The sequence below is a fragment of the Durio zibethinus genome, chromosome 1, assembly GCF_047325235.1.
Source record: "Durio zibethinus cultivar Kanyao isolate XHJ-2024 chromosome 1, ASM4732523v1, whole genome shotgun sequence".
Classification (NCBI taxonomy): domain Eukaryota; kingdom Viridiplantae; phylum Streptophyta; class Magnoliopsida; order Malvales; family Malvaceae; genus Durio; species Durio zibethinus.
The window spans coordinates 36,047,458-36,071,131 of NC_143162.1; the positions used below are offsets into that span (position 1 = coordinate 36,047,458).

The 23,674-nt window shown below is 31.9% G+C and overlaps 3 protein-coding genes and 1 pseudogene across 6 annotated transcripts; 1 reads left to right on the forward strand and 3 right to left on the reverse strand.

The window, feature by feature from the left end:
* The first annotated feature begins 361 nt into the window (after positions 1-361).
* LOC149520594 (patatin-like protein 2) lies at positions 362-3,003 on the forward strand. The gene is made up of 7 exons (XM_089767111.1): positions 362-646; positions 836-1,023; positions 1,138-1,324; positions 1,487-1,648; positions 1,734-2,036; positions 2,299-2,471; positions 2,581-3,003. Exons 1-7 carry the CDS (start codon positions 470-472, stop codon positions 2,699-2,701), a joined length of 1,311 nt encoding a protein of 436 aa, XP_089623237.1. The 5' UTR covers positions 362-469; the 3' UTR covers positions 2,702-3,003.
* A 3,790-nt stretch (positions 3,004-6,793) lies between these two features.
* On the reverse strand, positions 6,794-9,106 carry LOC111312632 (patatin-like protein 2). Of its 3 annotated transcripts, none has more exons than XM_022913072.2 (7): positions 8,802-9,105; positions 8,381-8,562; positions 8,114-8,303; positions 7,841-8,002; positions 7,458-7,754; positions 7,183-7,355; positions 6,794-7,095 (listed from the first exon to the last, which is right to left on the reverse strand). In XM_022913072.2, the coding sequence occupies exons 1-7, from the start codon at positions 8,931-8,933 to the stop codon at positions 6,999-7,001; spliced, it is 1,233 nt and encodes a 410-aa protein (XP_022768807.2). In that variant the 5' UTR covers positions 8,934-9,105; the 3' UTR covers positions 6,794-6,998. The 3 variants fall into 3 exon arrangements, with proteins under 3 accessions (XP_022768807.2, XP_089623367.1, XP_089623303.1); XM_089767241.1 differs by having other exon boundaries at positions 8,381-8,510; positions 8,802-8,941; XM_089767177.1 differs by lacking the exon at positions 7,841-8,002 and having other exon boundaries at positions 8,802-9,106.
* Positions 9,107-11,858: 2,752 nt separating this feature from the next.
* LOC111310840 (patatin-like protein 2) lies at positions 11,859-13,794 on the reverse strand (annotated as a pseudogene). Its single transcript, XR_016345955.1, has 7 exons — positions 13,672-13,794; positions 13,409-13,590; positions 13,113-13,283; positions 12,854-13,015; positions 12,438-12,749; positions 12,187-12,359; positions 11,859-12,072 (listed from the first exon to the last, which is right to left on the reverse strand). The product of XR_016345955.1 is annotated as a patatin-like protein 2 (transcript).
* Positions 13,795-14,819: 1,025 nt separating this feature from the next.
* LOC111311371 (patatin-like protein 2) lies at positions 14,820-16,957 on the reverse strand. Its single transcript, XM_022910746.2, has 7 exons — positions 16,747-16,957; positions 16,430-16,611; positions 16,152-16,338; positions 15,906-16,067; positions 15,493-15,798; positions 15,195-15,370; positions 14,820-15,052 (listed from the first exon to the last, which is right to left on the reverse strand). The coding sequence occupies exons 1-7, from the start codon at positions 16,876-16,878 to the stop codon at positions 14,974-14,976; spliced, it is 1,224 nt and encodes a 407-aa protein (XP_022766481.2). The 5' UTR covers positions 16,879-16,957; the 3' UTR covers positions 14,820-14,973.
* Between the last annotated feature and the right edge of the window lie 6,717 nt (positions 16,958-23,674).

A 23,674-nucleotide genomic window follows, 5' to 3' on the forward strand; every position in this document is an offset into this window, starting at 1 on the left:
CCCCAACCAAGGATCACCCTCTACACTGGAGGGTAATTTTTGAAAAAAAATCACAAAAAGGTCTCAAAGATGGAAAGAGAAAGAAAAGCAAAAAAAAAAAAAAATAAATGCCACACATGATTTGGGGTAAAATAATGAGAATCCTTTGTGTGAGGAAAGAAAAAAATAGTGAAATGATGTGGGGCAAAATGCCAAATTGTGTCAAATGATCTTTGGTTTTGAACCTTTTTAATACATGTTTTGAGCTTATTATATCAATTTCTTTAATGACCCCTCACCTTGAATAATCATAACAATTTTGTTGAAGTTTCAAACCTGAAGGTTGAGAGTAGGCAGGCTATATAAATGCCTGCACATGCATGTCTCGGGAGTGTATCAAACATATCAACCTAGCTTACAACTTGCTCCTCTCAATCTCTCTGCCTTTGTTCACGTTCTCAAACCTTGATAAAAATCTCCATCTCCGTCAATGGAGAGTATTGCAAAACATATTATTCCGAGATATAATTTTTTTACGGACAGTCCAAGATCACCTCTTCAACCTCCCACGTATGGCACTTTGATCACTGTTCTTAGCATTGATGGAGGGGGTATCAGAGCGTTAATTCCTGGAACTATACTTGCCTTTTTAGAGTCTCAACTTCAGGTGGCTGGAAATGCTTTTCATTTCTTGTTTTTTGTAGTAGCTGAGATACATGCATGACTTCTCAATACCTGGTTAAGGGACAGGATTTTGATCATCTAATGGCTGACTTTATTTAGAAAATTAAGATATTTAAGTATATTTATGGTGCCTTTCTCTTATGACATTGAGGTTATGTTTGGCTATGTACAGAAGCTGGATGGTGAGCAAGCGAGATTGGCAGATTATTTTGATGTCATTGCTGGGACTAGCACTGGTGGTCTCGTGACCGGCATGCTAACTACCCCAAATCCGAATGAGGGGAATCGACCTCTTTTTGCTGCCAAAGATATCAATGATTTCTACCTTGAACACTGTCCTAAAATCTTTCACCAAGATAGGTAATTACGATGGAAACAGAAGGGGGGAGGCTAAAATTCCTTCAAGATGAATATCGTTTCTCAATCACTTCTTTGTTATTAAGATGATTCTCTGTTTTGTTACATGACATGCAGTTCTCCCTTTGCACCGGCTGCAAATGTGGTCAAATCTCTAATGGGACCAAAATATGATGGTAAATATCTGCATAATATTGTGAGGGAGAAGTTGGGAGAAACTCGATTGCACCAGACCCTGACAAATGTTGTGATCCCAACTTTTGATATCAAGCTACTCCAGCCAAAAATCTTCTCCAGCTATGAGGTCCATTAATTATTACCTCTTAGAGATTTAAATCCCTTTGCTTTTCTTAACCGAATAAAAGGAGTGCAAGAAAATGATTTTCTTTTCTTCCTTGACTGTTGTTGTATGACATGAGGTCTCATTCTTTATCAATTCTCTGGTCATGAAATTGTTATCATGTAGGTAAAGAGTGATCCTAGCAAAGATGCTCTGCTCTCTGATATAGGCATTGGAACTTCTGCAGCTCCAACTTATCTTCCTGCCCATCATTTTGAAACCCAAGATCCCAATGGTAAAACAAAAGAATTCAATCTTATTGATGGAGGAGTTGCTGCTAACAATCCGGTACACATCAATATTTATGTCATTAACATGATGGGATTTGCCTTAGAATTCCGGTGAAAATCTGAATCATATTAATTCTTTTCAGACTTTAGTTGCTATAAATGAAGTGTCCAAGGAAATCCTTCGAGGGAATCCTGAATTTTTCCCAATAAAGCCAAATGACTACGCTCGGTTCCCGGTTGTATCTTTGGGGACTGGTTCACCAAAAGCTGAAGAGAAGTACCATGCTACTAATGCAGCCAAATGGGGTATTTTGGGATGGTTGACCAGTGAACATTCTACTCCCTTGGTGGATATTTTCATGCAAGCAAGCAGTGACATGGTCGACTTTCACATTGCCACAGTTTTTCAAGCCCTTCAATCTGAAAAAAGTTATCTCCGAATTCAGGTATAAATTTGTTGATCATGACATGAACATTACATTAGCTCATAAATGATGTCACAAATTATGTCTCTCTTTACCTAGTCTTCTTTCTGATCTGTGAAAACATTGAATGGTGTTTCAGCAAAAAAATAGTAAAGGATTATTTCGTTCCTCATAGTCATTACATATCAAAATAAAATTTTTCTCTAAAAAACAGCATAGGTACACGTACGTATGTATTTATGTATATTTACAGATACATAACTCATAGCCAAGAATTATGCAGGATGATACACTCTCTGAGAAACTGTCATCTCTGGATATTGCAACGAAGGAAAACTTGGAGAATCTTGTCAAAGTCGGGGAAGAATTGCTAAAAAAACCTGTTTCGAGAATGAATTTGGAGAATGGTCAAGTTGAGCCAGCTGGTGAGGTAACAAATGAAGAGGCTCTCATCAGGTATAAAACAATTTGACTGTCTGGTGCATGAAATTGTTTGTATCTTAACACCAAATCATCCATGGAAACAGGTTGTTTATGCTTGTTTATGCTTTACTATAATGTACAGATTAGCAGAAGTTCTTTCAAAGGAGAAGCGGCTTCGTGACATGAGATCACCGCATGGAAACCTCGTTGCCACAAAGAAAAATGAAGCAGGTGATCAGAATAATACAACTACTGTAATTTAATCGGTTTAAAAATTGATGGCCTTCAATAAAATAAACAAAGGAACAGAGGTTATGTAGAATTGTTAATAGCAACGACGATCTCAGTTGACTGGTAGACATTAATCTATATCAAAACCCGTCTCAATCAAGTCAATATGGTCAGATGAAGACCAATGGAGCACCGATACAACTTATGTTATGCTCCTTCCATTATGGCATTTTATTCAATTTGGTGTAAGCTATCAAAATGATGAGTAATTAGAAATTGTTTCTTCCTCCTCTTTCAATTCAAGGAAATAATCAGTTCGTTTGGTTTTCTTGGCTAAAATGCAATTATTTTTCCTTTTTGTCATGATCCAAACGTTATCAAATTTCTTTCCTACTTATCGTTAATAGTATAGTAGATCGGGGCGCATTACAAAGTTGAATTTGTCGTTTTTGCTTGTGTGATTGCATAATGTTGCTGTGCTTTAAATAGAAACCGGCAACGACGGTATCCTTCAGAACATTATCATAAATATTTGGTCGAATACTCACTGGCGACCATTTCTATTTAATATTATAGCACACGATCAATAAAGTATAGCACAGACTTTGAGGCAACGACCCCACGGTCAGCGGTTATATTAATTACTTCATAGTTCACTGGTTCCCGAGCGCATTTGGGATTTGAGATCTTGGTCTTTCAATGTTCGTTGAAGCCCACTCACAGGTTCGAACTCTCGATATTTACGCCATGAAAATCCTTAAATAAGCCCAACAATAAAGCTGGCCAAAAAAATGCACACGAACTGCTCTAATAAGGTTATGTACCAGAGGCAGCAAATTAATGATGCCTAAAGTGGGCTAATGAGGATTTTCTGTTTAATTCCTTAAAAAAAAAAAAGATTTTCTTTTTTATTAATACATATAGAATTCCATTAACTTTAAATTACATAAAGAAAAATAGCTCTTTCTTTTCCTTAACTGTCAAGTAAAATAATATATTAGTTTGGTTTACGTGATTTTTTTTTTTTTATATTTGGTAAATTTTTTTATCTAAAATGATGTATAATTATTTAATATATGATGTAATAACATAAATAGAGGAAACTTTTCGATAAGGAGAGGACTAAGATCGGAAAGATTTAGCTTTTTTGAGCATCAACCATTGTTTTTCAAGAAATAAATTATTTGGATATTTAAAATTATCAAAATTTAAATTTTTATTTATAAAATTAAGATTTTAACACCTTACGCATGAAAGCAAAAATTCTTCATTTATTTCTAAGGCATCAATCAAATCCAAAACTACGGCTTTTATACATGGCTAATGAGAAACTATTTTCCGAAGTGTTTACACACTTCATTTATTTACCAGACGTACAGGGATGTTTAGCTGACAAAAAAAAAATCCTCAGCTAAATCGACAAAGGATTTGGCTTAATTAGTTAAAATTTATTTTTTCATGATAAAAAAATTTTAAGTTTAAATTCTGTCAATAATTATTTGTTAAAATTATATTAAATACACAATTTATAATAATTTATCTTATATTATTAAATATAACATACAATCTATCCGCAATTTTTACTTACCAAAAAGAAAAAGAAACCACCAGCTAAATCACAGAATTATTAGTGCAATTGCTTGACACGGCAATGATAATATACCGACTGCTACACCAGTGGCAGTCACCATTGGCTAGTTATGCACGTGTGGGGTCCCCTTGTGAACAGTATAGTCGACATCGATGACTTTCCGACTTTAGTCTCATTTCCAAAAGTTGCAACCATGCAATGTAAGTAATTATTCCCCAAGAGTTGCTTACCAATTCTTGAGCTCTCCGAAGTTTCATACAATATATATATATATATATATATATATATATATCTTGCTTTAGCATCCAAAACTATAGATCATGAAGACAGTTGTTGCTTCAACGGAGGAAAAGAAGAATACTACATTGAGAATTGGTCCACGTCTCACGTGTTGAAGACTTAAATGGAAAAAGTAATAGAACTTAAGAAAAAAAAAATTTTTGAGTAGTTTATTTCTGATTTTCTAACATATAGTTGGATTTACTCTTTCAAAACTGATTTTCATCTGGATTATTATTCAAACCTACGAGTCGTCGTAGAGTTTGAATTTTCATACACGAGTGCGCCGCCAAGTTATGGTCTGTGTGTAGCTAATTAACAACATATATTGGCATTTCCGTCCAAACTCTATCCAAGAAACTTCAAGTTGATCGTTAAATTTTCTTTGCATGAATACTAAAAGCAAAGATGAAAGTTTCAAAGTTGATCTTATGTTCAACTTAAGCTTAGACATCTTATTAAAGATAAATCTTATATAAAACTTCATAGATAAAGTTTGTGAAATTTTTTATTAAAAATAAATAAATAAAAATTTTAATAAAAAATTCGAATCGATATAATGATAGAGTTTAATATAAAAATCAATAATATGTAAAAAATTATTAAAAATATTATTTATAATTTAAATTTTATCGATACTTATTCAATAATCAAAATTTTATTAATATTTTTACTAAAAATATTTATTTAATAAATATATCAAAAATTATTATTATTTTTTAAAATTTTACATATTTAATCTATATATTAAAATTTTTTAATTTTTATTTTTATTTACTCGCAGCTCATAAACTCTGTATGTAAACCTTCATGTAAATTTTTTTCTCGACAAACATCTCTCCCATCATTGAATAGGGTTCCCAAAAATGTGAAGAGAAGTACTCTGCTCGTACGGCAGCAAAATGGGGTCGCTTGGGATGGTTGACCTGTGAACACTCCACTCCTCTGATATATCAATGTGTTCTTGCAAGCAAGCAGCTGTACAGTTGCTCCATTTTCAACATGTATATCTAGATTCATTTTTCGAATTGTAGCTATAGATAAAAGAGATCTATACAATTTATATGTAAGTTTATAACAATGACTGAAATTACATTTAACCTAAAGCAAAAACTAATAATAAAAAATGAAAGATAATACGCTATGTAGAACAGTCGCATCTCTGGATATAATTGCTATAAAAGAAAACTCGAAGAATTTTGTAAAAGTTGGGGAAGAATTGCAGAAAAAAAATAAGTTTTTAGGGTGAATTTGAAGAACTTATCAACATGCAGAGTATTTATGAACGTTTTTAAAATAAAAAAAAAATTTATTTATATGGAACTGTTGGTAGCTATCACAATCCAAGCTGACTGGTAGAGGTTAGTGGAAATCAACAAAATATTCAAAGTGTCAAATGATAAGAGCACCAAGGATTTTACTACGTCCATGGTGACATGGATGCTGATAATAATCGTGGAACTAACATTAATAAAAATATAATTGATTCTCTTTCAGTAATCCAAAGTAAGTAATTGTGACTTATTAGTTGACTTTTAATTAAAAATACCCAAATTCTACTGCTTTAATTTGTCATGAGAATCAAACATCACAAACAACGTGACAAATTTTCATAAAGTTGAATTTGTTATTTGGTTTGTGGAATATTTCTTGTTTGAGTTTGGGACTATTTACATTTTGTTTGGGTACATTAATTGTATAGTGGAAATTAATTAAGATGGAGTGTATTGTTAAAGAAGAATTGGCCAACTCAAGAAATTTTGGTAGCCAATACCACTGTTTGGAAAGCTTTCTAATTAGTAATCTACTGACCTAGTCATGATTGCTTTTGTATAATTAATTTCAATTAGAAAGCGAATTTCAAATATATCATTGCAAGAAAATCAAGCATTTTCAAATTTTGAAGTTCCAAAATGCAATTGTGTTATGATCATGACTTGAATCATAATATATATTTTGGTCAATAACGTGTAAATTGTATTTTTATTTCTAATTAACAATTTGTGAGTTATTTGATAGAAATGTAAGATATGCATAATACATAATCATTTACATCAATCCTTAAATAGATTTCAGGTGTATAAAAAAGTTTTGAATTATAAAACATTGTATGAGTTTTTTTTTTCTTTTGCGATTGAAAACAATTCAGTATCTTTGAATGGAAAAAAAATTCAATAAGTTATAAACCAAGAGAAGAACAAATTAAATTCCAAACAAATGGTTGAAGAAATTAGATCTAGAAGCACAGATTGAGTTGGCACAATAGAAAATTGTTACTGATGAAACACTTACAATCCAAAGAAAACGAATAAAATAAGGCTCCTATCCCTATAATTATCAATTGTGATCCCATTTGGAAATTATTGAAGCTAAAAAAAGTAAAGAATCACAGAGTTGAATTATTTGTGCCCCAAGAGCTTATTACAACAAATTCTGAAAGCAATTATGAAAATTAGCCACTAATTTTTCACAGCATTTTGATCATTTTCTCTAGCCTTCCCTTGGGGTGACCTAGAATGACGACGATGCCTCTCTTGGGACAGTAGGATTGCAAACCTACAAAAATAAATTTTCTCAAGAATTAATGATTCATGCAAATTTGGTCACAAAAAATTAATTATTGCAAAAGTCACCAAATTCTACCTTTTAAGAGCTTCTTCATTGGTTTCTTGAGTGAAAGGCTCAAACAAACCTGTTTCCAAGTTAACCCTAGAAACTCGATTCTTTAACAGTCCCTCCCCAACTTTCACCAGTTCATCCAAATTCTTCTTCGTAGCTATGTCAACGGTAGATAAATCTCCCCTTAATGTATCATCCTGCTTACATTAAATTCAAAGATGTTAAAAATGGCAGATTAAAGCTAAAATATATATATATTTTCCTTTGAAATCTTAGCCTGAGTGCATGCATGTACATACCTGAATACGTAGGTATTTATTAGAGTGAAGGGCTTCAAATACTACAGAAAGGTGGAGGTCGACCATGTCTCCACTTGCTTGCATAAATACATCAACTAATGGGGTGGAGCCGCCGCTGGTTAACCAACCTAACAAACCCCATTTTGCTGCCTCTTTTGCACTGTATTTCTCCTCGGCCTTTTGGGAGCCAGTCCCCAAGGAGATAACCAGAAATCTTCCATAGTCCATGGGCTTTGGAGGGAAATCCGGGTTTCCCCTAATGATCGCCTTGGTCACTTCGCCTATAGCCACTAAAGTCTGAAGGGGCCAAAATATACATATATCTAAGTATTTATAATTGCTATAGCTAAAAGAAATTATTATTGATTCAGACATATGCATACTGGGTTATTTGCAGCCACACCACCATCTATTAAGTTATATTCTCTCACATCTCCTTTGTCGTCTTCGGTTTTGAAGTAATGCGCTGGGAGATAGGTTGGTGCAGCTGAGGTTCCAATGCATATGTCTGAGAGTAAGGCATCCAAAGTAGGATTTGTCTTCAGCTGGTTGAAACACAACATTTACAAGAAGTAATTCATATTAATTAAAAATTTGACATGATAAGGCAAGTTAAGGTTCATGATGGGTGAGTTTTGAAGAAAATATATAAGAACCTGACAGCTCGAAAAGATGGTTGGCTGAAGATGCTTGATGTCAAATGCTGGGATAACAACATTAGTTAATGTCTGGTGCAATCTTCTGTCTCCTAGTTTTTCTTTGAGAAGGCTATGCAGAAACTTCCCATCATATCTTGGTCCCGTTAGAGCTTTGATAACTTTTGTTATTGGAGCAAACAACGGACATCTGCTAGTAAAAGAAAATATCAGAAATAACCATAAAATCATTTAAATCATGCATTGGATATAGAACTAAAGGAATACCCTAGTTGAGGGAAGATTTTAGGGCTGTTATTTAGGTAAAAATCTTTTATATCTTTGGCAGCAAATAGAGGTCGATTATTTTCATTTGGACTAGTTAGCATGGCTGTCACCAAGCCGCCGGTGCTAGTCCCTGCAATCACATCAAAATAGTCAGCTAGTCTTGCATCCTCACCATCCAGCTCCTGTGCAATATATAGCCAAAAATCTAGATTTAGCTCATGAAGGATCATAATTCATAAGCAAAAGAACAACGTAATTTTAGTTCTATGTATTTAAATTTGCTTTGTACATATACATACATACATATCACAGTCTTTTATGTATGTGGTAACCGGTAATAAGTTAAATGCTATATATAAGATTCATGAAAATGAACAAATGAAAAGCCATTTTTTTTAGTTTATAGACCCAATGTACGAACCTGAAGTTGGGATTCTAGGAAACCAAGGATTACTCCGGGGATGACCCCTCTTATTCCACCCCCGTCAATGCTGAGGACGGTGATCAAGTCTCCATAAGATGGAGGTTGTAAAGGTTCCTTTGCACCTTCCATATATGGTATGGATAAAGTACTTTAAGCTAAATGCTATGTGTATATATGTACTACTATGTATAGAGGGAAAGAGTAATTTTAAAGTTTAAGAGTCTTGAAGGGAAGCTTGAACTTTTAAAGAGGTTAATTTGGAGGGCTAGTTCTATGATTTTTGTCTCTTGATCGATCAAACATGCTGGGGAATTTATACACACATATTCATCTCCTCCAGTATAGTAATTCTGACAATGTATGATATTTGACCAAACTTTGTACTTTCCTGCAAAATGGATCAGTGTCTTTTTCTCCTTTTATCCAAGCAAAGGGACCATTTAAAAAATTAACAGGGCATAACGCGTGCAGGTCTTTCAACCTTCAAAGGTCATTTCGGAGAATTGTAGGTTAGACTGGCTCTCAGAATTGTAGGTATGAAAAAAGAGTTAGGTGATTCATTGAAGATTTATAACCTAACTCATGGAATATCAACACTTAGCTCCAAGTTAATTCCTATCTAATGATTAAATTTGTTTTCATTTTATTTTTTAAAAGGCTCAAATCGTTACCTTTATTGTTTGTCTAACTAGCTACCTTCCATATTAGACACGTTGAATCAAAGAAGTAAAATCAACTTTATTTTAATTATTTTAATTCGTAAAAAACTACATCAAATTAGGAAAATATAAATGTAATTTGACAGGCAAATTGCGTTATAGATAAAATTTATGAAAGATTCAATGTGCCAACTATAAATGTGTAGGAGATACTTGAAATTCATGAAAGATATGTAGCATTCATCTATTATGCCACATGATATAACTTCAAACGAATTAAACATGAAAATTTTGTATACCTCTACAAAGAGAGAACGTGCAATGCAAGAAATTCACCTAATCATGTTTTTCTTGCGAAGCTAATAATTCATTCTTTTTGTCCCCTCATCTTTAATAAGTTGAATTAAACTCGTAATTCTTCACCTAAACCGCTGACTTCGGGGTTAGGAGAGACTTATAGCAAATTTTTTATCACCGTCACTCAGGGAAAATGGTTGAGCAAATTTGCCTCTATTCTCTGTTTTCCCAGCAGTGCCTCGGGGCTAGACGTGTTTTAACCAGTATAGATCATGCATGCATGTTATTCTAGCTAATTAGAACATAAATAAGTAAAACTAGCTTCAAAGGTGAAAGAAAACCACGCGTGCATGTTTATCAGCTTTTGTAATGTCCAATTGGCTAACAAGTAGAAATTAAGTTTTGAAAATACATTCTTAATTATTACAAGTTGTTCTAGATTATAATTTACAGATAGAAATAAAATGTTTATATATATATATATATATATATATATATATATTATAAAGAGGGAGATTACTGATGCTCCTGTGAAGCAGGCAAGGTCTGAAGGAAGAATAAATAATCATGCATGGCTATGTAATTTCCTAGCTGAAGTTTCAGTTTTTACAGTTTAAAGGGCCTGCTGCTTAAATTGTGTCGATCGCTTTTGTTTATAAGGCGCCTTTTGTATTTATCATTTTCTCAGTAAAAAATTCCTTACCTTCCAAGGGCGTTTAGATGAATTATTGCGCCATTGATATTTGATGAAAGCTGCAATCCTTTTACCAGGCGATCCCTACCACAGTCCCCCAAGACCTCAACAGCTATGATAAATTTCTTTTTAATTAATTATTACATTTGAAAATATATGTCCAATTTTTGTGCAATTATGAAAATGATATCCATGGTTTCTGTCTGAAAGTTTCAAACAAAAGGCAATCGAATTGGTCCAAACGCCAAACATAGGCTAAGAAAAAATTATCTTTAATTGACACGAAAATAATTAACCATGACTCGGCAGTCATTTGTTTAGCATCTGATTCGAGGATGATAAGTGGCGTATGAAGACAACAATGATATTTAAACAAACTTTCAGAAGCTGATATGTTAGGATTGTCGACATACTGTTGAACTCTTAATTTGAGTGACAAAATTGGTAGGCTCAAATATATAAAATAAATAGATAAATCACAACCTTTTGATTCCCTCTTTATAATTTACTCGAAATGGTCCAAGCCTCCGCAGGAACTTTTATAATATTTTACCCGTTTTATTAATTTACAAGTACGATAATTTACTCGAACTGGTCAAAGCCTCGATGTGGTGGATTAATCGAGGGCCTGTTTGCCACCGCTTTCAGGGAAAAATAGAAGACCATTCATGCAATAGATTCCTCCTCCGTTTGGCTTCTTGAAGTTTAATGATATGGTTCTGCAAAAGGAAAACCAGAACCTACCGGATGTGGTGGAGTGCTGAGGACTGAGGTTGATATTATTATTGCCATGTTTCCAGGACCCGTAGGTGTTCAAGACTCTAATGTTGTCGAATTTTTTGCCATTAAAATGGCGCTAGAGGGTTTTATGAAAACAGATCGGAAGAATAAAGTAGGTTTAATTGTTGAATTTGATTCAAAGAATGCTATTTGATGGTGTGAAAAAGTGGAAACTCGACCATGGAGACTTCGGGACATGTTTTCAACGATTGATTCCTTGGTGCGAGAGACGAATGATGTAGGATTGATCAATGTATTTCGTGAAGTTGACAGGACGAAAAGACAATATTGAGTATTCCAGAAAAAGTAAATTCCTGACATTGGGTATTCCGGCGATGATTGAAATTTCGGGTGGTGTTCCGGTGAAAATCTAGATTCCGGTGACTTCCCGGCGATGTTTAAAAGAGATGCATTCAAAGATGGTTACGGGCTCAATATATGTTAGTTCCCAACTATTGAAATAGGTAGCAAAATCAGTTCACATAAAACCCAAAATTGGGCTCAAACTGTTCAAAAATAATAAAAAAAGGACTAAAAGGCTAAAAGCCACCCAAGCAATAACAAGACGCGAGGGGTTCATGCAGAGGAATTAAATAAATTCCTGAGAAATTAATGGTGGGAAATGTACATATAAATACCAAAATCTAGCAAAATTTTTTATTAATTTTTAATATCCAATCTAGAATTTTTTAAACAACTAGCCAAAATCTGATGGCCAAAAAATAAAAAACTAGCAAAAATTACTGGTTTTTTATACCATTGTCCAGCCCAGCCTTTTCCTTGGGGTACTGACTTAGCATGGCCAAGTTGCCTCTCTTTGGACAATAGTTTTGCAAACCTACAAAATCAAAAGATTTCCAAATTAAAAAAAAAAAAAAGAAAATTTATGCAAATTTTGCCGCATTAATTAGAAATTGTAAAATTTTTTGGACTTTTATTTTTTTTTAATTACCTTCTAAGAGCTTCTTCATTGGTCTCTTCCTTACAAGGCTCAAAGACACCAGTTCTCAACTTAACTCTAGAAACTGGCTTTTTTAACAGTCCTTCACCAACTCTCACAAGATCATCCAAATTCTTCTTTGTTGCTAAATCAACCGAAGATAATTCCCCAACCAAAGTATCACCCTTTATATATACAACATTATTCAAAGATGTCAAAAATATTAATGGCAAAAAAAAAAAAAAACACATTATAGTATATACCTGAATACGGAGGTATTTATCCGGATCAGAGTGAAGTGCTTGGAATAGCACAGCAAGGTGGGAATCCACCATGTCTTCACTTGCACGAGTATAAACATCTAACAATGGTGTGGAACCATCGTTGATTAACCAGCCCAACAAACCCCATCTCGCCACTTCATCTGCACTATATTTCTGATCTTCAATCTTTCTTGAGCCAGTTCCTAACGATATTACAAGAAATCGTCCACAGTCTGTTGGTAATTTGATTGGATAGAAATCAGAATTTTCTCTGATCATCTCCTTGATTACTTCTCTCATAGCAACTGAAGTCTGAAAGGACACAAAAAAAAAAAAAAAAACTTGTAAAAGAAATTAATATTGTGAATATTGCTTTGAATTGCACACAAAATTTAAGAAATAATTTATATAAATACCGGATTATTAGCTGCAACACCTCCATCTATGAGGTTGAACTCCGTAACTTTCCCTGTGTCATCTGTTGTTTTGAAGTAATGGGTGGGTAGATAAGTCGGTGCTGCTGAGGTTGCAATGCATATGTCTGAAAGTAAAGCATTTAGATAATGCTTTTCCTTCACCTGGTTCAACATTGTGTATATAATTCACATTCAATATTTTTTAAAGACGATAAAGGATGTCTGATTAATGTGGGTTTTTGGAGAGAAAAATTAGAACCTGATAGCTGGAGAAGACCGTTGGCTGGAGCTTCTTGATGTCAAATGTTGGGATGACAACATTAGTCAATGTCTGTGCAATCTTGTGTTTCCTAGTTTCTCTCTGAGAAGGCTATGCAGATAGTTCCCTTCATATTTTGGTCCCAAAAGAGCTTTGATCACCTTTATTACTCTACCAAATAATGAACATCTGTTACTTAAAAAAAATTACGTCAACAACCAGCACTAAAACAATGTAGTTATACCATTCAAGTCTGTTTATTATCAGTTGACTGCAAACAGAAATTATATTTTTACCTTGATTGAGGGAAGATTTTAGGACAGTTATTTAGGTAAAAGTCCTTTATATCTTTGGCAGTAAAAAGTGGTCGATTCTTGTCATTCGGACTAGTAAGCATGGCCGTAACCAAACCTCCTGTACTAGTCCCTGCAATTACATCAAAATAGTCTGCAAGTCTAGCACCCTCACCACCCACCTTCTATAAAATAGAGCCAAAACATGAAGCATTTATCAAAAAGTTTGAGAAGCCAAATATTTGTGGAACTTAAATTTGATATACCTGAAGTTCGGATTCAAGAAAACTGAGGATTGTTCCTCTTATTCCACCACCATCAATGCTGAGGATGGTGATTAAGTCTCCATAAGTTGGAGGTCGTAAAGGTGCATAATTTGCTCCGTCCATTTTTGGAAATTAAGCTTAAGGCTGTTGTATGTGTTGATGTGAAACAAGGAGGGGAAGAAGATTTGATAATTGTAACTGGAGATATATATGGGCAAAAGAAACCAGGGGAGAGAATATTTAGGAGAATAAAAATCTCATTGATTACTTGAATATCAAGAAATCTCAAAATCTTATCCACTAAAGCCTCGTATAAAAGGAAAGATTATAACTAATTATTACAAACTCAATACTAAACCCAAAATACACCATGATTTTGTTTGCCTGTATTCAGTACTGAATTAGATATATATGATGATTGACCAAAAAAAAAATTACATAGTTTTTTCTTAATCTTTTGATTTACAATTAAGATTTGAATTCGAAATTCTTAATTTTAAAGTCGATTCTAATATCATTGAACTGATAAGTCATTAGTTTTATGATCTTTCATATATTTACAAGATTGATGATGTCAAATTAATAATGCAATTTAAATTAAGCTCAAGTGGGAAAAAACTGATGATAGTCAATTTGTGAAGCAATGAAATTTCTATACACGTGCCTGCGATAATTGTGCATGAGATTTAAAATTTTATAACGAATATCTTGTACACCAGATAAAATTTCTTATACATAAGTCAAAATAGATGTACACAAAATTTAACCACTCATGTTTCTTATGAATTAAATTGATTAACTATTGGTGGTTTTTTTTCTTCTTCAGCTACTAACTAAGTTGAATTATAAATGCTTAGATAAAGACAGATAAAATCTTTGATTCCAATCCTCCTACCAAACTCGTGGAAAAAGAGTGAAGTAATCTTTGATTGATCTCTCCCTTGATGGAGTTTTGTCAAATGAAAATGCATTGTTTTAGGTGAGTGGTGCATGTGTTGCTGTTATTCTTTGGATGTCCCACTAAGGTATTCGAATGTCATATCAAAAATGTATTTTGAAAAAAAATACAGAAGGCATTTGGATGATAAATGACAAAGTTTGTTTGGCACATAAGTCTAATCTGATTTCTAAATTCTAAGGATGATAAATGACAAACTATAAACTATATAACTTTATTTATCTCAGCAAATCATTTTGATATTGCTAATTTAATCAATGTATTACATTAATTTTATTAATTTCATACAACCCTTCAACAGAGTACTGATAATTATCTCATTTAAAACTTCCATGAATTCAAGTTCATTTTGATTGTGCCCCAGGCTTCTGCAACAATGACCTTTCACGACGGTGTTTCTCCTGAGAGAGCAGCTTTGCATACCTGCCACATTTGTTAATGTGAATCAAACGTGTTAAATGGAGGCTAGAAAGTAGAAAGAGCAATCATATATACTATGCTGGAATATATATATATATATACACACACGTGCGTGTGTGTGTGTGTTGGAGCATTAATTTTGTACCTTATGAGAGCCTGTGCATTGGTTTCTCCTTCTCCTGAAGGCTCATAATTACCCGTCTCGAAATTCAACCTTGAAACAGGTTTATTCAACAAGTTTTCAGCAATTTTGGCAAGATTATTCAGATTTTCCGCGGTAGAAACATCAACAGAGGAAACCTCCCCTTTTAACTTATCATCCTGCAATATAGTGATGGACGAACTAATTTGGAGCAAAAATTTTACAGCCTCTAATTTCTTCTTGAAGTTCATTTAAAAAAAAAAAAGAAAAAGAAAAACCATAAGCTTGGATGCTAACTAACCTGGATGCGAAGATAATTCTTTTCCGAACTTAGAGCTTTGAAAATCACAGAAAGATGGAAATCAACCATGTCAGCACTGCCTTCTGTAAAGGCTTTAACTAATGGGGTGGAATGGCCGGAGATTAACCACCCAATTACACCCCATTGAGCCGCTTGCTTTGCACTGTACTCCTCTGCAAGTTTTTCTGAGCCTGTTCCTATGGATAGCACTAAGAATCTATTGAAATGGCTTGCTGCCTTTATGGAACAGAAATCAGAATGCCCTCGGTTGATCTGTTTTGTAACTTCACCAATGGCAACTAAAGCCTATGAAATTCAGTAAGAATTGAACAAATAGATTGTTATTATGCTTTAATATAATGAAGTCTAATTAAGAGTTTTTATCAAAGTATTAAAATTAAGTTTTGTCTTACCGGATTATTAGCAGCCATCCCACCATCGATAAGATTGAACTTCTTCACCTTTCCTTCAGAGTCTTTGGTCTCAAAATAATGGGCCGGAAAATAAGTTGGAGCGGCTGAAGTTCCAATGCATATATCTGAGAGTAAGGCATTCAGGCTTGGACTTTTCTTGACCTGAAGAAATCAGAATTAGTGAATTCTTCCCTCCTATATAAGACATGAGACATAGAAAATAGTTTATAAGACTTCAAGATCAACCTCATAGCTGGAAAAGATGATTGGTTGCAGCTTCTTGATGTCGAAAGCTGGAATTACAACGTTAGTCAATGTCTGGTGCAGCTTTGTGTTTCCAAGCCTTTCCTTAAGAATTCCATGCAGATACTTTCCATCATATTTTGGTCCCAACACTCTTTTGATTATATTTACAACACCGGAAAATGGAAAGCTGCAGTTGAAAGAGGAATCCGTTAATTGGCTGCCTGGCTTTGGCATTTCTGTTGTATAGATATTTACTTTCATCCAATATTATTCAGTACCTATTTTGAGGAAATATTCTAGGGCCATGCTCAAAGTAGAAGGCCTTAATATCTTTGGCAGCATATAAGGGTCGGTTTTTCTCGTTTGGTGCTGTTAACATGGTGGTAACAAGACCGCCAGTGCTTGTCCCTCCAATCACATCAAAATAATCTGCAATTCTTGCTTGTTCACCGTCCAGTTTCTGCAACAAGAGAATACGTGATCAGATAATCATCATGAAACTAACACCTGTTTGATGATAAAAATCAGCTTATAGGAGGTTTTATTCTAATATATAAAGACCCATAATCATAATTTTGGTAGAGCGTATAATTACTTGTAACTCAGATTCTAAAAAGCTGAGAATAACTCCTGGAATAATTCCTCTAATTCCACCTCCATCAATGCTGAGAATAGTAATAAGGTCTCCATGAGTTGGAGGATGCAGAAGCTTTCCTGTTGTCTCCATTAGGGGAATGGGTAATGCTTTTAAGGTTTAAGCTGTAAACTATGAGAAATTAAGCAGAAAAGATGTTGAATATTGATGCACTAAAGTCCTGGAAACCTGTAGTATTTATAGACCTTATAAGCTTTAAGCTTGGTGATCACTTCTCAGCATTTTCCTAGATGCACAATATTTGTCATTGACTAAACTAGACATTTTAATTAATATTTATCATTGAATCAAATAATTGCATGCAATCACCTATAAAAAATAACATAAGATAAATTTGGAATTCGTTTACAATTTTTTTTTTATATTTTTACACCACGTCTTCTTTTATATAAAAAAAATATAAATTTAGTCGTCTTAAATGCATGCATCCACGTGTATATAAAAAATTTTAATAAATAAATAAATTTAGTCGTCTTAAATGCATGCATCCACGTGTATATAAAAAAATTTAATAAATAAATAAATTTAGTAGTCTTAAATGCCTGCATCCACGTGCTGATTACGCGCTTATCCAAAAGTGATGTAGTACTGCAAATTATGCACGTTGGCAGCATGCCAACAACTGTTAATTATTAAAATTTAATTAAGGATAAGTGCTACATGTGAGATGCGAAGAACATAACGATGCGCATTAAACTAAACTTTCATTTTCAACTTAAGCTCCATCTATAATCTACTGTCGAACTCATCTAAACTTCATTAATTAATTATTTTATTAATTAATTGTATATATATGAAGATGAAAATATGTTCCATGCACGTACAGATCCAAATGGCACATATATATATATATATATGCCTCTTTCGCACGTTTAAAATTCATTTAAATTAAGTTATAAGGGTTTTTTAGGTATGCACAGGATGAGCAGATTACTACTATTTTTATATTGAAAAAATTAATAAACAATCATTTCAGTTACTAAATGAAAAATCATTTTCAACTTGCTTTCATCTTGAAAGACATATTTGCAGTATTTCTTTTTTCCCTACAACAATTATAGAAGTTGAGGAGACCAATGCTATAAGAGGCCGGTGAGATAAGTCCCAAGAGACTTTGGGCAAGTCATGATCTCCCAAGAAGCATGAAAGGCACATGGTAAGTTCTCTTTCTTGACTTGTTTTACACTATGAAGTTACGTGCCGCCCTCATGTATAGAACAGAACGTAAAAAGCGCAATTTTCAAATGGATTGAGTACAATAAAACACGTTGATAAATTTGAAGAAGAGTCATCCCTATATAACATGTTTAAAACATGCTAATCGATCTAACTCGAAAGGGCTGAACATTGACCCCAAACCTTATTAAAATGTAATTGGAGTTTTTGTTTTTTTCGAAGGAAAGTCTCAGCTTAAAAGATTTGAAAAGAAAAATTATAAACATGAGATCGAACTTAATCTTTCTAAAATTCACTTTAAAAAGTAGATAAATCATTTGAATTAAACCAATGTTTGTAATTGATTTTTTTTTTTTTTTCATTTCATGGTGAGACACACTTGTTTATATTTTTGAGGATGAATCAAATTATAGTTAAACAAGTAAATAGTGATTGACTTTTTATTTTTGAGGCTGTTTCCTTTTCCTTTAACATCTATGAACTCAATGACCCATTCATTTATGTACGAGTACATGAGTTTTGTGTGTTTCAGGATTAAGGTTCTTTGAATAATTTCTCAAAATGAATTAGCCCATACATATCATCAATTTCACTTGGTTTTGATCATGATTAGTGAAAAAAAGATAGGAGAAACTCTTACTTTCAAACTTCTGAGCATGTACATCAGCCATAGAATTAGGAAACAAGAAATTAACTTTCCAGCATCACAAAAAAGAAGACGTCAGGCACTTAATTTCTTGATATGAAAATATATTTGGATTAGAAGGCGATTGAGAGATGGTTTAATTTGTATTATTGCTGGGAATCTGTTGTATTATAGCAATTAAGACTATTTATTTTTTTACAAATAAGACAAAAGCTTTAAAACAAGAGAAAAAGTTGTATTATAGCATTTGAGAAGGGTTTATACAAATCTTTTTAAAGCCTAAAGTTACCTACAACTTTTTCCCCTTTCTCGCTAGGATTGGAGCTCTATCTATGAAGTGTGTGGAAAGGCAATATGAACTCGTTTGAAACTTAGACGTTAGACGTTTTGTTGGTCACCATTTACAAGTTGAAGGCAATGACGCAATTGGTTAGGAAATTAGCCCAACAATTAGGCACGATTCGATACTGATGTGTATAACAGAAACTAAAACTAACTATGAGCATTACAATTCGTGCAAGCTTTGAGGATTGGGGATTGTTGCAATGGGAAGAAAATTGTCAAACTTTGAAGTGATTAGCGTCCTCGGATTTGTTTAAATTCACTTCCAAACAAATTAAAAGCTTCACCTTTGCATGCACTAAAATAATGCTCTAATCTGTTTTTAATCTTAGTTATTTTAAGAAGTTAAGTCAAAAGTTCTAAAATTTTTATAGGCTTGTTTTAATTTATTTTTAAAATTTTTAATCTACTTTTAAACCTCTCACCCTATTACTTACTTAGTTAAAGAGGACATTACACACATAGACTTGTTTGAACTTACAATCTTGAAGCACCAACTCCAACAATACTCCAACTTAATGACTAATCCAAGAGTCAGTTGGCTATTTAAAAAAAAAATTAAGCTAGGTTATGAAACGAGTGCATTAAATGAGTATATATTACCCTTTGCTTTTTGAAATCTAAGACTAAATTATTCTTAACAAGAAAATAGATTTTATCTACAAATTATTAACAATTTTTTTCCTTCAATAAATCCCACGCCAATTTCTTTTTTCCTGCGCCAATATCACCTATAGAATACTAACGAATTATTTTTTATCGGTAAATTTTATCAGTAAAAAAATTTTACTTTTTTTTAAGAAAAAATTATGTCGATAGATATGTCATAACATATAAGTCCGTAAACTTATAGCTAGACTTAACTTTAAAAGTCGTCACCAATTTTTTTTAGGTATGATTGGTCACCTAACTGAATCTATAATATTTTAAAGAGATGTCCTGAGTTTGACTTAGATATATTTTAAAAGATAAATTCTAGGCCACGAAATCAAAATTAGGTTTAGGAATATGTTTACATGTGTGAAAAGTTATAACATCCTCACAACACTCATCCAAATGATGGTATCAGTTTGATTTCATGTTATCTAAGTCTTAAAATATGTTTATAATTTTTTTAAGTAAATTTAATATTGGAAATTGGTTTTAAAGTTACTCAAATCGTTTGATAGTAATTTGAGATAATTTCTCCATCTCAAGAGTATTCATGGAGACTTGTGTCTCATTTTGAAGAGGTTCTGTCGTCAAATTCATTAACATTTTTTTTTATTTGGAAACAATTAATAAAATCTTTCAATTGTTTAGTAGAATTTTTATTTAAAAACCTTTTGATGAAATTTTAACAAATCATTGAATCTTCCAATAGTTTAGTAAGATTTAACTTAAAGACTTAAATCATCCAATCATTTTATATGAATAAAATTCTATTTTTTTAAAAAAATTCATTAAGTCATTCAATCATTTAGTAATATTTAATTAGAGATTTAAATCTTCCAATCATTTGATAGGATTGAAAACAATTTATTTTTAAAAAATTTATTATGAAATTCTTCAATCATTTGGTAGAATTTAATTAAAAACTTTAAACCCATGAAAATCCTTTAATAATTTGGTAAGAATCATGAACTTGTTATAAAAATTTATTTTAAATATGCATAAGAGAAGAAAAAGATACAACTAAGTAACATAAATAAATGTACAAATAAAAAAAAAGAAATATCAAATAAATTGGGCTACAATTGATTTCAAAGCATGTGGGTCTTTATAATTACATTTGCTCACTTCAATTTGCTAGTTGTTGGAACTAATTATGATTTGGACTTTTTATTGGATTTGATCCTCGAACCAGGTCAATCTTTTTTTACTTTCCTATTTCTTCACTCTCTTGTTTTCTTTCTTGTTTTTCTACAAACAACCTATGGCTTTACTGGCGCCCCTCACCTAGGGTGATTGCTTTTTTTTCTTGTTTAAACAAAAATTAAACAAAAACCTAAAACTTATATACCTGAAACCCTCAAAAATTTTACTATGAAAATTTTTTGTTGAATACCTCATTTTTATGTTTCTTCTCAACTCATTTCCCCAACACATAACTCTTAAAAGAAAAACCTAATTATCTAAACCCAAAACATTAAAAAAGACTATAAAAAAACTTAATTTGATTTTTCACTTTCTCTCTTGATTTTTTTTATTGATTATTAATTGTTTCTAATTAATCCTAATGGAGTCTTGTAATAGGCCTCTAATCTCAATTACAATAGGAAAATAAGTTCTCTTGGTTTGAATTTTCTAATCAATTCCAACTTTGGATTTTAAATCCAAATCCACCTCTCAAACCAATTCTCTTTTACAATCCTTTTTTAATTAAAACACTTTCAATTCAATAACCAAATTAGAATTAAACCCTCTTCAAGTTTTAGCAAAACAATTTTTTTTTAAATAATAATAACTTTAAACTAAATATAATGCCAAAATAAATAAAAAAAATTCAAAACTCAATCTTAAAATATAAATTGACCTCGAACTAAATGGGGTGTCTACAAATGGTAAAAATCCATCGGTATTAATGAAATTTTTTATAACGTTTTGTAATGTTATATACTATCTAACTATTTTGTATTTTTGTTTACAGCTCTATACCTCTATGACATCTGTCAAATAAAGACACAAAGGGTATTTTTTATTTATGTTAGGGTTACTTGAGTAATTAGTGTTATTTAAGAGAAGAAGCTTCCAGATATATCAAGAAAAGAAAGGGAAAAACATAGAGGTCTTGGGAGAAGAAAAATGAAGAAGAAAGAAAAGGTTTAGGGAATTTACAAAATGAAAAAAATAGGGGCATGAAGCATAGATGTAGCTAGAAAAAGGAAAAAAAATGAAAAGTGGTGGGTGGAGAAAACAAAGGGAAAAAAAAGTTAAAAAAAGAAGAAAAATGAAAAGGTCTAGCAAAAAAAAAAAAATCATTGTTACAAGATTTCATCTCCTACTACAAGTCAACACAAGTTTTCAACCCCTTACCTATTTCTTTTCTTTTCATTTCTTTATTTTTTTGTGGCACTCTTTCCAATTTAACTTTTTATTTTCTTTTTAATTCTGGTCATAAAAAAATGAAGAGTCAGATTTATGAAAAGAGCAATTATCAAGTTCATGCAACTTTTGGCTATTTTAATTGCAGGTATTTATTTTTTTGGGTTTTTTTACTAAGATGTGAGATTTTAATATTTGCATATAGTGCACAGCTATGTGCCACTGCTATTTTAAACCTTAGGTGGTTAATGGTTTTCATAATTATGCTAAAAAAAATAGCTTTTATTTGTAGGTTTTATAAGAATTTAAAAAAAGAAAAGAAAAGAAAAAGAACACCATAAAGGTGTTTTTTTTTGCTAATTCTCTTTTTAGATTGCTAAAATCTTTCAAAAAGAACATTTGAATTTTATAATTATTTTATGATTATATAAATTAAGGAACTTAAAAAAAAGATAGATATAATGTCTATGATTAAGTTATGCATTATTAAATTCTAATTTTAGGTTGCAGTTGTAGATTGGTAACAAGATCTCAACAAATTATAGTAATTTTAATGTCATTCTCTTTTGGGTACAAAATTTTAAAGTCATTTATCAGTAATCAATTTGTATTAACAAAGTTAAACTATATAATCATCACATAAAAACAATTGCCTTTTCGACCATTAAGATATATATCTAGGTTTTTCTCTTTTTAATTTATGCATTATTCTTTGTCGGCACATTATTTATAAAGCCAATCTGAACCAATAAAAGTTAAATACAAAAGCAAATAGCTCCCAAGTAGCAAAGATATTTTAAAAATTAAACAAAAAAAAAAAGAAAATGTAACAAAGCCTTGATATTGTAGTTGAAATAATAGATTTAGTTAAAACCAATATAAAGAAGTATTACGATGCTTATTTTATTATGGAACAAACATAACATATAAGAAAATTTTAGTTTATATCTTAGATATTAGCCATGTACACTTTTTCGAGTTGTTTCAGGATACAAGTCATAACAAAGATGAAAATTTTGACTAAAAAAAAATTCAAAACAAAACTAAAAGTGCAAAGTTTCAGTATGTTGCATGTTGCTAGAGTTTATATGATCTAATACTTATAATATGAGAGGCTTCTTGTGATGCAATAACAATACTATGACGATCATATAACATCTTTTATCAATAAGAGGTATATTTTTAACATGCATATTTAGTTTATGTGTAATCATAGTTCACATTTTCTTGTTTATTCTATTACCATATGCATTTTGAATGTAATGAATCTTAAATTTGTGCTTACCAAAATGATGAAGCATGCAACATATTTATAGGTTTAATTATTGCTCTTGTATGTTTAGGTTTTTGAAAATTTGCATCCTTAGGTAATTCTTTTTTTCACAATTAGTTGTAATTATTTAGAGTTTTATGTTAATCAAGCTATGTAGTTAGTTGTAATTATTTAGAGTTTTGTGTTAATCATACTATATTTGAATGATTAGTGAAATTTGACAATCTAACAAGCAAGGGTTAGGTGAAAATAATGTTAAATGATTCTTTATTTTGGGGTTCTTATCAATTAATTTGATGGATGTTTGGGTTTATGGAAAGATATATGCTTTATGAACTATCAATTATATGAAACTAAAAGTGAGCCTTTGTTCATTCAATATTATCTCTCAATATGTTAGCACACCC